This window comes from Zingiber officinale, chromosome 4A, assembly GCF_018446385.1.
Source record: "Zingiber officinale cultivar Zhangliang chromosome 4A, Zo_v1.1, whole genome shotgun sequence".
NCBI classification, from domain to species: domain Eukaryota; kingdom Viridiplantae; phylum Streptophyta; class Magnoliopsida; order Zingiberales; family Zingiberaceae; genus Zingiber; species Zingiber officinale.
Genome location: NC_055992.1, coordinates 131,423,849 through 131,438,113, shown reverse-complemented (window position 1 = coordinate 131,438,113; position 14,265 = coordinate 131,423,849). Strand labels below are relative to the sequence as shown.

Sequence of the window (14,265 nt, the reverse complement as noted above, 5' to 3'; positions counted from 1 at the left end):
AAACACTTGTGCTTCGATTACTCGAGAAAAATACTCATAAAACCCAAAAAATCATAATTTTACAGAAAATTACAGAAACTTTAGTTTACATAAAACCAAAAATTAAACTCGTACAAGCCTTGCACGTGGCTCTGATACCACTGTTGGATTTTTCGGGCCGCGTAAACCGCTTTTCGCGTCGCGGAAACCCCGAATCACCCAAAGCCGTAGATCCGTGCAAGGAAAACCGAATGAAAATTACGAGTACGAGTTTCAAAACTTTAGATCTACTCCTAGATCTATGTGTTAAGAAGTATACCTTGAAGCGTGCCCTTTCGCGTTCCCGCTCGTCCAAGGAGTTGTCGGATCTCTAGACCGTCAAGCGTCGGTCCTCTAGAAGTATCCACACGGACACGTAGGTGGAGAAAACCTCACACAAAGGTGTGCTAGTACCTTGGTAAGATTCGGCCAAGCAAGGAGGAGAGGGAGAGGAAGAGCTTCAAGAGGAAGAAGGAAGAATAATGCACACACATGAATGAATGAAAATCAATTCACCCCATTCAAAATGTGGCCGGCCACAATCTTCATGTGTAACTCCCCATTAAATGCAATTAATGTGAAGTTATTAAGAAAATGACTTTGTAACTTCCATGAGGTGGCACCCATGATGATGTGGAGTAACATCATTGGTCCACTTCATTGTCAACTCACCAATGAGGTGGCATAAAGTCAAGTCAAACTTGACTTTTAATCTTCCTCTCAAGTCAAGTCAAACTTGACCAAATCTCTTCCATGGTTGATCGAATCCAACCATTTGATTCAAGCCAACTTAATTTAATGAATCTAATTCATTTAATTAAATTGATTCAATGAGTCAAAATCTAAATTAGACTCATTGAACACATGAATCAACTTGAGTCGAACTCAAGTTAGCCCAATTAGGATTACTCTTAATCCAATTTGATTCATCAAATGAATCTAATCCTCTTGGTTCATCATATGAACCTAATCTCCATCTAATTGTCTTAAGTGTGTGACCCTATAGGTTCTTGTAACGTTGGCAATGCCCTAAACTCATTTAGGAGCATAAGTTATGAGCGTTATCTAGCAACACATCATTACTACCTAAGTTACAAGAATGTCGAGATCCGACATCACCTTGTGACTACTAATTGTGACTCCTCACAATATGTGACAAGTGTCCTTCTATCCTAGACATCTAGATTGATCAATATGAGGCATAGACCGTGTCATCCTCTAATCAATCTAAATCTTGAACTCCAAGTAGATTCACTCAGTCAAATGAGCTCAACATCTAATGTTGACTCATTTGGGCATGGCCATGCACTTAGTGGTCTCACTCTATCAAGAATATCGATGTCGCTCCCGTCATATGGGAGGGATAGATCTCATCTACATCACTCACATCCCTCTGCATAATTCGTTATATACCCAGTAATCGCCTTTATAGTCCACCCAGTTACGGGTGACGTTTGACGAAACTAAAGTACATAACTTCTTATGTAGGGATCCATTGTGACTTCAGGTCTAAGGACTAATAGTCATACTAATAGTCACATGAGAAAGTATATGACACTCATATAACGATCCATGATACTTTCTCATGGCGGGTCATTCAGTATACATTCTCCAATGCATACCCATGTGTCAACTTGATATCTCCATATCCATGACTTGTGAGATCAAGTCATCGAGTTGACCTACATGCTAGTCTTATTACATTAACATTGTCCCTGAATGTTAATACTCGACTAGGAATGATTTAGAGTAGTGTTCCCTATATCATCTCATTATCGGTTCAACTAACCGATTGATATAGGTGAGAACTATCTACTCAAAGACATTATTATACTTAGTTTATTTGGCACTAATACAAATAAGTACAATAACCAAACAAATGCCTTTATTAATATACAAGAATATGATACAATGAGTCCATACAATCATCAAATGATTGGCTCTAGGGCTCTAACTAACAACTATGAGATAGAGACGATGGTTAGTGTGAAGGCTACGATTGTGAGATTAACTACCACCTAGGGAAGGCTAATATAATTGCAAATGCTCTAAGTAGGAAGACAGCAGACGTGGTTCCACCACCCTTGCAAGGACCTCTTCAAACTGAGATTCAGAGGTTTGATCTAGAGATGTATGCTATAGGCGAGGCTTCTAACTTAGCCACTCTAACAGTATAATCTACCTTGAGGGATTGTATGATGCTCAAGTTAGTATAAATTTTAGATGAGTGAATGAAGAATCAGTAAATAATGTGGGCGCGAGAATAAACTACCCATGTTGATTTATTATTATGTGTTATCTTCCTGATTTATTATTGTTATTTATATTTAATTATTGCATGTTGCCATGTTGGGGAGGGTGTGACCAAGCACTACTCATGTTAATTTCCTTTTAACATATATATATTTTTTAATGATAAAGAATAATAACAACAGTGAAAATTGAGCATAATATTTTAGATGATTTCTTAGTTCATTATTAATCCAGTTTGAAAATAGAAGAAATGTTGGCTTGATTGTTGATTGAAATAAGATTTTCTATTCTAAGAAGAGGTTTCCTTTTGATTCTATACACATGGAGACGAACAAACAAAATATCAGCACTCAAAAACCAAGGGGGAGTCTCTGGCGAAGGCCCTCTGACACTTAGTCAGTACAAATTTCGGACGGGTGAATTAAGAACCAATAAAGAATGTGCGTGTGAGAGTAAACTTTAGATGTTCAGAGAATGTACTTTACTAATAGGGACCCCTTTACATACCACTTCTCATAACCTCCGCAATCATGAGGTGACAAAGAATGTCAGAAGTTGTTAGGTAAAAGAAAGTGTATAACCTATGCAATAATTGTTCGAGGAATCTTTCCCTTATTTATATGTGTACCTCTTTTGTCGTTTATAACTTATACTATTAATAAGACACTTAAAGGAGTATCTTGTTATAAGTGATTGGTTGATGAGAAACATAATAATCCCTGAAGATTATTTTAGAAGAATATTCTTTGGCATATGGTTGTTATTCTGTCAGGTTGTTGGAATTCTCTGCTTATGTTGTCTGCTAAGTATATTTCGGTCGGTCTATAAGGTCCGCTGTCTTTATGCACGTCCTTATATTAAGTTGATTGGTCAGGTGCTGCATGATGTTAGCCATCCGTTTAGAGAATAATATAATGCTCTAGGCATGCTGGAAGTCTGTTTGAGAAGCAATATGATAATCTGTGCATACTGAAAATCCATCCGGACAATAATATGAAAGCTAAATATCTTAGGCTTGGTCGACCTTTTGTCTGGCTGGGCGTGTAATGGGCTACCTAGAGAAATGAAGCTGTGTTTTGAGAGATTCGATTGGTACTTTCAGCCGTTCGTCCGTATAATAATTCGTAGGTAAAGTGAATATGGGATTCTAACCGGATCTATAGAAAAAGCTATCTTACATTTGTGCATACAAGGGACGGGTATGGAGCCATATAAACTCATCTGGTTCTATTATCGAATGGATACATAGGCATATTATCGTGTGAAAACCCATAGGGATGACTGGTAATAGTGTTCACCGGGCGTGTGTAGAGAAACTCGTATAGAGTAAGGAGTTTGACCTTTCACTACAAGAAATTTGGGATTCAACAATACTCAATAGACAACAGTTTTTCAAAAAATTATTGTCGTTTTCCATTTAACAACAGTTTTATGAAAAACCATTATTGTTGGCAGTTTTTTTTTAAATGACAACGATTTTTAAATAACCGTTGTCTTATGTATGTTAAAGATAACACTTTTTTAAAACTGTTGTCTATGAGCTTTTGGGCCTACGACAACTACTTTAGTCAACCGTTGTCTATTAGCGTTACTTACATAATAATAGTAATAATTTTATTAAACTGTTGTCTATAAACATATTTTGAGATCTAAGATAATGATGTTATCTTGAAAAAATTATTATTTTTTGCTCGCATACATATTCTTTTAACAACTTGCAAATTTAAACTTAATAAATTTAATTTGTTTTACTTAATAAATTTAATATTATTAAAAATTTATGAATTTTTAAATCATACCCTAAGACTTATGACAATGGTTTTGGTTTTTGTCTATGAAAGATTTTTATTTCTTTTCCTATATTTGTTTTTCTTAAGTTTTATTCCTTAGACCAAAACCTAAAACCCGTTCAAGCCCAAACTTTACCGAGCGCCTTCGTCTCCATCGCCAAACGATTCCTCTTCCTCTCTTCATCGCCAAAATATTCACTGCCTTCATCTTGACGGGAGCCTAGAACGCTCGTGAGGTGGGTTGCTCGCGAGGCGGGCTTCTTGCAGCGGTCGTTCGCTGCTCAACCTGGAGTAGCGATAGGGGGAGGAAGAGAAGCGTATCCTGGCCACGGTGACCTTCAGATCCAGCATGGGCCCTTCCGTCGTAGTTTGTTGCAGGCTCGCAGTTGGGAACACTGAAATCACTCATCGACGAGGATAAAGGAAGGGGGAAGGACAGGGATGATGGCCCTGACAGTGGCGGGCAACTTCGTGCTATTGTTCTTCTTGATGCCACTTCTAGCATCGATTCTGGCTTGGGCGATGGGGCCGTCGCTGGTGCTGGGGGCGTGCTGATGATGAAGATGGTAGTGGAGGTGGAATGGGAGAACATGAGGGAAGCCATCTCCGCCTTCATCACCATCATTTTGATGCCCCTCACCTACTCAATTACGTACGACATCATCGGTGGCATTGCCACCTACATCGTCCTCCGCCTTTGCGAATACATCTGCTCTGTTCTCATCAAGAGCTTCCATCTTCTCCGCAATAGCTCTGCTTTATTACCTTGTTCGATCAATGTGGATGGTAAGTAGTAGATTGAGCTTAATGATCAAGAACCTCTGAACCTGTATAACACAATTCACTTTTAACGTCCAAAAGACATATCAAAAAACAGAGCAGAGCAGAAGTTACAAATGTTTGGATTTTTCTCTATTTTGTTTGTTTTATTGTTATTGTAGTAACTAGTGAATGCTGCTTCTATTGTACGTACTTACACTTTTAAGTTGCTTTGTTCTATTATTTTGTTTCTGGTGTGGGGAAATTATTGGCACTAGCTTTAACCTTTAGCAAACTTCCTCCATTTGCTGGTGTGGGAAAATTATTGCTTTTCTCTATTTTTTTAGCAATAATGATAATGTGCTCTAATTTTTTATGATTACATAGGCATATAATTTATGGGAAACTCTAGCTATGACCATTGGTCTTGGCACTATGCATGTGTTAGAAATAATGCATGAAACACATCTAACAAGATTAAAATATGCAGCATCCAATTAAGAAATAACCGCTCCAATAAAGTAATATATGAAAATAATGACAATTTGTTGTTTATCATTGCAACTTAATCCTCTTGTTACCTTACATTATTTAACCTTGCTATATTATTAGTTTTTCCATTATACTTATATGAATATGATTAGTTAGCATAAAATTAAGTGATTCTTTTGATGATACTATCTAGCTTGATGGTTTAGCATACAAAAAAGGTTTTCTTTGGTTTCCCGAAACACAACTCCAACTGTTGATGGATTAGTGAAAATTACAGGTTGAGACTAAAGATGGTTATCTTTTGTCTATTCAACATGTTCATCATGGGAAAAATACTTTGGAAGAAAGACACGGCCCTCCGGTTTTCCTCCAACATGGTCTTTTCAGGTATTAACTCAAATCCTTTTGATGTGGATGTCTCCCAAATTTGAACATTTGTTCATGTTATTTTCAGATTATTGTTCTTTTGTCTTCTCATGTGAGTAGGGTGGAGACATATAGTTCATGAATTCATTTAAGTAGTCACTAGATTTCATCCTTGTAGATAGTGGTTTAAAATCTCATTTTGTTGTATTGGTCAACCTTTGTTTTATTAGTGCCGGTACTTGTCATTATGTTAGTTGCTTATAATATTTCTTTAGAATGTTGTAAATATTATTTTTGAATGTTGGAAAATTATATATTAAATTATATTTTCAAATTTTATATTTTAAATGATTTATAATACTAGAAAATTTTATATTTTTTTTGTTTTTATCTAAAAAAGGACAACGGTTTTTTACCTTTGTAAAACTGCTGTCTTCACCTTCAAAAACAACATTTATAAATTGTTGTCATTGAGTACCCCCTTTAACAACATGACCTTTAACAACAGTTCTAAAGGGGCTACGACAACGGTGAAAATTGTTGTTGTTAGACTTTTTTCTTGTAGTCTTTCCCTCGACTGGACCCATGATCGATTGATTGCGAGGGGGTCAGACATCCCCTAAATTCGATTGGCTATTGAATGACTGGACATGCTACCTTCCCAGTTCAAGAGTAAAATACTAAACCCCTTATGCTCGATCAACATAAGAGTTGATCGACCCTCTTCTAAATGACTTATGGTCCGGTTGGGCTAGTCCTAAGAGTTTTAGCTCTGGGCGAATAATGAAGATAGGTGGGGAATACTCTCTTCACTTATGTTATGTTTACTCAGTGTGGATGAGGAAAAGAAAGGAATCAACGATAGAAAATTATCTTTAGAGGAAGAGAAAAGAAAGGGTGAAGAAATTTTTTCCTTTGCAAACTTGTTTACCTTGATAGAGGAAGGTGAATACTTGTGATGTAATTTTGTAAATAAAAAAGGGTGCATGCGTCATTTTTTTTTGGTACATAGTGTAATTTTGTGAGTTAAAAAGGCTACATACGTCATTTTTTTGGTATATAGTGTAATTTTGTGAATGTAAAAGGGGTACATGCGTCATTTTTTTTCCATCCGCTGCTTTCCGTCCGATTTTGAGATGATCGATTTTGGCTTCAAAATTATCCGCTGATGGATTGCGTTATTTTTCCTTCGAAAAATTTTAATGAAGTAAACGACGGAAACTTTTCCACCGTGGAAACTTTTCCTTAATTTTGCTTTCCACACTCCCAAATAAACAGAGCCTTAACTTTAATTATTATGTCACCTTGATTTTAACTATCACATCATCTTCTAGATCCGTTTATTACATTCCATATCATTTATTAAGGATGATTTGAATGTTGTGGTTGGTGAAGATCATTCAACCACCTAATCTAGTGAGAAATATAATAAATTCTTATATTATTTTTTAAAAAATAATTCAATCATTTAATCTGATTTAAATTCATATAAGTGAGAGATAATAATAAAAATAATAGCAGAGTAGTTGAGTAATTATAAAAAAAATAAAATAGACGTCATTTTGATATTTTAAAAATAAGGAGAAATAAGGAGTGTATTTTTTTCTTTTTACTTTTAAGTCTAAGAACTAGACGGCAACATTAAAAAATATTAAATTATATGGAAAAACTGAGTAAAGAACTCGAGCCTGTCAGATTATTCAGACCACGTGCAGCAGAGCCGTGCCACAAATGAAAACAAACTATTTTTTATTTGATTTGATTTCAATTAAAAAAACTTAAATTCCTCAAAATTGGAAAATCTAAATGGTAAAATTATTATCGTTTTTCGATTGGTAGTTGTAAAAGTGGACGATGATAAGGGAACCGCCTAACAGAATTGAGCGTAATCGTGTTGATGACCATACGATAGATTTGTATTTATAGATAGGATCAATTTTTAACTAAGCCGATAAAAATATTTTGAGTTTCGAATTCAAATATCAATATTTTGATATTATTCTACTCGATTTAATTTACTTCCAACCCTACCTACATACCTATTCATGATGGTGAGTAAATTGACTGGTTCCGTGGATTGTTCAACTATACCATACGTAATTGGTCCCATTGTCAAAATGGACGAACAAGTCCTGTTTACCATCAACTTACTAATCCATTTTACCAATAAAATTAAACTCATAATCATAATCTAGAGAGCTTGATTAGGTCCAAATAACAAAAAAAAAAAAAAAAAAAAAACTTGTATTTCTCATAGATAATTTTGCAATATATGATATTTGGAAATTTATATTTCTCTTACATATTATTTCCTTCCACCTACCCATGGAGGCTAAAATCTGGCCGTAGATCTCACTGAAGGGCAGTGCCCACCAACTCACCTCCCCGGCTTCCCTATTTAAAGCCTTCGCCTTCTTTGGCAGGCAGCAGGAGAAAGAGAGAAAGCCTACCTCTCTGTCTTCCTCTGCTGCTGCTGCTGCTTCTTCTTCTTCTTCCGATCATTAACGCGATGGAGGTCGTGAACGGAGCATACGCAAACGCAGCTTCTGCCGGTAAAGGCAAAGGCGACGGCCTCTGCATCAAGAGCGGCGGCGACCCCCTGAACTGGGGCGTGGCCGCGGAGGGGCTCTCGGGGAGCCACCTCGATGAGGTGAAGCGGATGGTGGAGGAGTTCCGGCGGCCGCTGGTGCTGCTGGAGGGCGCGACGCTCAAGGTCGCGCAGGTGGCTGCGGTGGCCGCGGCAGGGGAGGTGAGGGTGGAGCTGTCGGAGGCGGTGCGCAAAGGCGTGTGCGCCAGCAGCCAGTGGGTGATGGACAGCATAACGAAGGGCACGGACAGCTACGGCGTCACCACCGGATTCGGCGCCACCTCTCACCGTAGAACCAAGGAGGGCGGCGCACTGCAGAAGGAACTTATCAGGTATTGTTTCTATACTAATTTCCATTTATTTATTTTTTACTAAATAAAATATTTTTTTAAAATAAAAAAAAAGACTCTTGGTTTTTTTGGGTGGATGAGTTGTAATTACGTGAGCAAGTTAATTTTTTATATAAAAAAATTGATTAGTTTAATCAACTAAAATACCAACTTGTGGATGTTGCCCATGCCCACCGACTCTCCGCAAATAAAAACGAAATGATTTTTCCATCCATTATTTGACGGTTATAAATTGACTCCGTTGCGGACAGACCGTAAGATAAATATGTAATTATCTTTTATTACAATAAAATAAAGAAATTATTAATAATCATGTTTTTTTAAACATAAACAGAAGGTAATTGTGATGTTTGAACAGAATCTTGGATTGTGTTTCAACTCAAAGATTCATGTTGGTGATTGCAGATTCCTCAATGCTGGAATATTCGGCTCCGGAAAGGATTCCGGCCATACGCTGCCGTTGCCGGCTTCCCGGGCCGCCATGCTCGTCCGCATTAACACTCTCCTCCAGGGCTACTCCGGCATCCGCTTCGAGATTCTAGAGGCCATGACCAGCTTCCTCAACTCCGGCGTCACCCCTTGCCTCCCCCTGCGCGGCACCATCACCGCCTCCGGTGACCTGGTCCCACTCTCCTACATTGCCGGACTCCTCACCGGGCGCCCCAACGCCCGGGCTGTGGCTCCTGGCGGCGAACTGATCGATGCGGCAGAGGCTTTCCGCCGCGCCGGCATCCCGCACGGCTTCTTCGATCTGCGACCTAAAGAGGGCTTCGCACTCGTCAACAGCACCGCCGTCGGGTCTGGCCTCGCTTCCCTCGTCCTATACGATGCCAACCTCCTCGCCCTCCTAGCGGAGGTCCTCTCCGCTGTGTTCGCCGAAGTGATGCAGGGCAAGCCGGAGTTCACCGACCACGTTACCCACAAGCTGAAGCACCACCCGGGTCAGATCGAGGCGGCCGCCATCATGGAGCACGTCCTTGACGGCAGCGCCTACGTCAAGCTCGCCGAGAAGCTCCACGAGCAGGATCCATTGCAAAAGCCGAAGCAGGACCGCTACGCGCTCCGCACGTCGCCCCAGTGGCTCGGCCCCCAAATCGAGGTCCTCCGCGCCGCCACCAAATCGATCGAGCGCGAGATCAACTCCGTCAACGATAATCCCCTCATCGACGTGGCCCGGAACAAGGCACTCCACGGCGGCAACTTCCAAGGGACGCCCATCGGCGTCTCCATGGACAATTCCCGCCTCGCAATCGCATCCATCGGCAAGCTCATGTTCGCCCAATTCTCCGAGCTCGTCAACGATTTCTACAACAATGGATTGCCGTCTAATCTCTCTGGCGGCCGGAACCCTAGCCTCGATTACGGCTTTAAGGGGGCGGAAATCGCGATGGCCGCCTATTGCTCCGAGCTCCAGTTTCTGGGCAATCCGGTGACTACCCACGTCCAGAGCGCGGAGCAGCACAACCAGGACGTGAACTCGCTGGGGCTGATCTCCGCCAGGAAGACGGCGGAGGCCGTCGACATCCTCAAGCTCATGTCGGCCACCTTCCTGGTCGCCCTCTGCCAGGCCATCGATCTGCGCCACCTGGAGGAGAACCTCAAGCACGCGGTGAAGACGGCGGTGAGTCTCGCCGCCAAGCGCGCGCTCACCACCAGCGCCAACGGCGAGCTCCACCCGGCGCGCTTCTGCGAGAATGACCTCCTCACCGTGGTCGACCGGGAGCACGTGTTGAGCTACGCCGACGACCCCTGCAGCTCCACCTACTTGCTGATGCCGAAGCTGCGGATGGTGCTGGTGGAGCACGCCCTGGGCCATGGAGACAAGGAGAAGGACGCCTCCGCGTCCATCTTCCACAAGATCGCGGATTTCGAGGAAGAGCTCAAGGCGGTGGTGCCGAAGGAGGTGGAAGCTGCGCGGGCCGCCGTGGAGAACGGCAGCGCGGCGATCGGCAACCGGATCAAGGAGTGTAGGTCGTACCCGCTGTACCGGCTGGTGAGGGAGGAGCTCGGGGCGGCGTACCTGACCGGCGAGAAGGCGCGGTCGCCAGGGGAGGAGTTCGAGAAGGTGTTCACGGCCATCAACGCGGGGCTGCTAGTCGATCCCTTGCTCGATTGCTTGAAGGAGTGGAATGGCGCACCCATTCCCATTTGCTAAACCAACAGCAACAAACAAAGAAAGTAAAAGTATGCCATTTTGTTAATTAAATCAGAATCAAGCAGATTATTGTATGTTTACTTATATCTGTAATAATCTCGTCATTTTCCAGAGCAAACCATAATCTGATACAAAGTTACAAACTGTTTCTTCCAACTTTTCTTCAAGCTTATATCATATTCCCCTTACTCCCTCATGAAATAATAATTTATTTTTTCTGCATTAAACTTCAAATGAATGATGATTTCAGCTTGTTGCCTAATTATGTCATTTTGTCATTAGTTGTGGGCTTCTGCCTAGACTCTGTAACGTGGACCAGATCTCTTTCTTGCTGTGTTTCTTTTATTGATTTGCTAACTAGGTATCACACTGAATAAGCTACATGAATAAGCCAAATTAATGTATCTTTAGTATCTCAAGATAATTTTAATATGATCATTGAGATTAGATCTTATTAGTATTTAACCTGTCTATCTAAATGTGTATAAATTTATAAGCACAAGAAGTCGAGCAAAAGACGTAGTTAGTGAGAAGGATGACACGGGAGAGAACCAACGGGGCTCGACGCGTCTGAGATATGAGGTGATGTGAAAGAGTATGCAAGCGGACGAGAAGGAGGCGCGTGACGTTCTCCGAGGGATGAGAAGTTGAAGCGAAAGTTTGCTCGAGAAGGCTAGAAGTTAGATTTGGGTGAGTCCTATTCCGGATGACCGAAATCACCTAAGCGAGTGAAACCGGAACAAAAAATCCGGACCAATACAAGTGGAACCAGAGTAGAAGATCGAGACCAAAAAGTCAACACCAGGTTGACTTTTCGATCTAGGCGTCCGGACTTGGTTCAGACGCTCGGACCCCCTGGGATAGCCCAGAGAAGCTTTGTTTCAGCGGCTCCGTGGAGCTGGTTTAACTCGGTCCGAGTGTTCGGAATTGGTCCAAGCGTCCGGACCGAAAAAGTTATCGACACGCCAGGTGTCGTGAGCCATTACGAATACAAAAGTAGATAAGTTGACTAAATTAGCTAGTTCCTAGGTAAATGGACTTTCCGGGAGGTGATATCTCAGATTTTGTTATTGCCTCAACTGCTGACCAATCTAGAACCTATTATAAGTGATTAGAGGACTGAGTTTTTAGTTTGTCTCTAGAGGATCCCATACGAGCACAACAACTTAAATAAAGAGCCACGTAGTTTTGCCTTATTGATGGAGCCCTCTACAAATGAGCTAGCACGGGTCCACTCTTACGATGCTTAGGTGAGGAAGAAGATAACTACATCTTATAAGAAATACATGAAGGAGCTTGTGAGAGACACATTGGAAGTCACTCTTTGGCTCGTAAAACATTATTGACGGAGTATTTTTTTTGCTCACTTAAAGGAAAGACATGATGCATCTAGCGAAGGCCTACGAAAGCAGTCAATGACACCACATGTGGTATACTCAACAAGCTAAGTTGATGAGGTCATCAGTAGTCATTTGACCTTTCGATCATGGAGAATGTATTTTTTTAGTCGGACTTTTTTCGCGTGTAAAATGTGACAAAAGAAGTTCTTAATATTAATCATTGATTATATATCTAAGTAGGTAGAGGCTCAACCACTAAGCCACATCACTGAGTATTAAGCGACGATTAATATCAATAGTCTATTCTAAGAACAATGGGCAAACCGATATCAATAATAATAAGGAGCTGGTTCAAAGTTTGAAAACTAAGTTGGAGGAGCATATAAGAGAACCTAGGTGGAAGAGCTTTCAAGAATTTTATGATTCTTTCGAACAATGTCTCGTCGAGAAATAGACATCACTCCTTTCAGTTTGGTATACAGGGCCAAGGTTGTCCTCCCCCGGAGATTGGTATGGAAATAGTTCGATTATGGTCGACACTCGCGAAAGTAATGAGGTAGCTCGACATGAAAAGTTGGGCATGATATTTAGGTGAGTATTCACTTAATTCAGTTAATTTGGTATTAATTTTGTATAATTTTTTTTATTATTTTTTTAAACAAATTTGGTTAATTCTATATTAATTGATATAATCTATTTTTAATTTAATTTGGTTAATCTGATTTTAGCAAAATTTTGATTCGATTCGATTAGCTAACATTAAATCAATTTTGAGTTAATTCGGTTAATTTATATACCGAATTAACCAAATACTCACCCTATTGATAAAAGAAAAGAGAATGCAAGTTTTCTCCTAAACTAAGAAATATCATTCACAAGTCTGATGAGAGTATAACAAACGAGTCTTTCCTCGTTCATTTTGTTGGAGTGTATACTGAAAGCCTAAGCTTTGTAAACATTCATTATGAATAAAGAATCACATTTGGTTAAATTTTCTACATTTAGTTGTAGTTGTTCAATTAATTTATATTGTAGATAATATAGTATGTGGTGTCACATACAGAAGATGATATTATCAGTACCTTATAAATTATAAACAGTAGCTCACGACCAAAATGGAAAGGAACAAACCATTAGGAGGTCGTAGTGTAATTAGGTATCAGTTTATCTTGACTGTATAATTACACTAGTACACTCAGAGTGTATTGAGTAGGACCATTTGAGGTCGTTTCTTTTATACTGACTTTATAAAGAAACAAAGACCTCGGTTATTATGGAAGTGTGTGCTCTTAATCCTAATATAATAACAAGCACATATATTTGATATTTATTTCTTTAATTTATCAATGGGTGAGGTTTAGTTCGATGAATCAATAAGCCCGATAAGTTGGGAAATGGTATCACTTATAGTGTGTGTTGTTGATTATAGAAGGAAACTGTGTCCTAGAGATACTAGGTTGATAATGTCCCCAAGAGGAGCTCATAAGGATTGTCATGTTAAACCCTGCAGGTGGACTTAGTCCGATATGACGATAAGGTTGAGTGGTACTACTCTTGGACTTAGATATTAATTAAATGAGTTGTCAGTAACTCACTTAATTAGTGGACATTCGATATCTTAAACACAGGGAGACTAACACACTCATAATAAGAAGGAGCCCAAAAATGTAATTTGGGATTGGTGCGGTAGTTCAATGATAGTTCTCTAGTGGAATGAATTATCATTGATAAAATTAAGTTGTGTGTTCGGGGCGAACACGGGATGCTTAATTTTATCGGGAGACCAAAACCAATTCCTCCTCTCGGTCCCTATCGTAGCCTCTTATTTATAGAGTTCTATACCCACCTATACCCACCTTCTATACCCACCCAATAGGGGCCGGCCAAGCTAGGGCCGGCCTAGGTATATTATTGGGTGGCCGGCGCTAGCTTGAACCCAAGCTAGTGGGGGCCGGCCAAATTAAATTAAAAAGGGATTTTAATTTTAATTTTTATTATTATGTGGAAGATATAATTTAAAGAGAATTAAAATTAAAATATCTCTCTTGTAAAAGATCTATAAAAGATTAAAGAAAGAGATTAGATCTCTTTCCTTATTTGTAGATTGGAGAGATGTTTTATTTTCTCTTTAAAAATTATTCACATGTTGATAAAA

The 14,265-nt window shown here is 40.0% G+C and overlaps 1 protein-coding gene across 1 annotated transcript; it reads left to right on the top strand.

The window, feature by feature from the left end:
• The first annotated feature begins 8,081 nt into the window (after positions 1–8,081).
• On the top strand, positions 8,082–10,913 carry LOC121971251 (phenylalanine ammonia-lyase-like). Its single transcript, XM_042522421.1, has 2 exons — positions 8,082–8,597; positions 9,021–10,913. Exons 1-2 carry the CDS (start codon positions 8,188–8,190, stop codon positions 10,768–10,770), a joined length of 2,160 nt encoding a protein of 719 aa, XP_042378355.1. The 5' UTR covers positions 8,082–8,187; the 3' UTR covers positions 10,771–10,913.
• Positions 10,914–14,265: the final 3,352 nt, after the last annotated feature.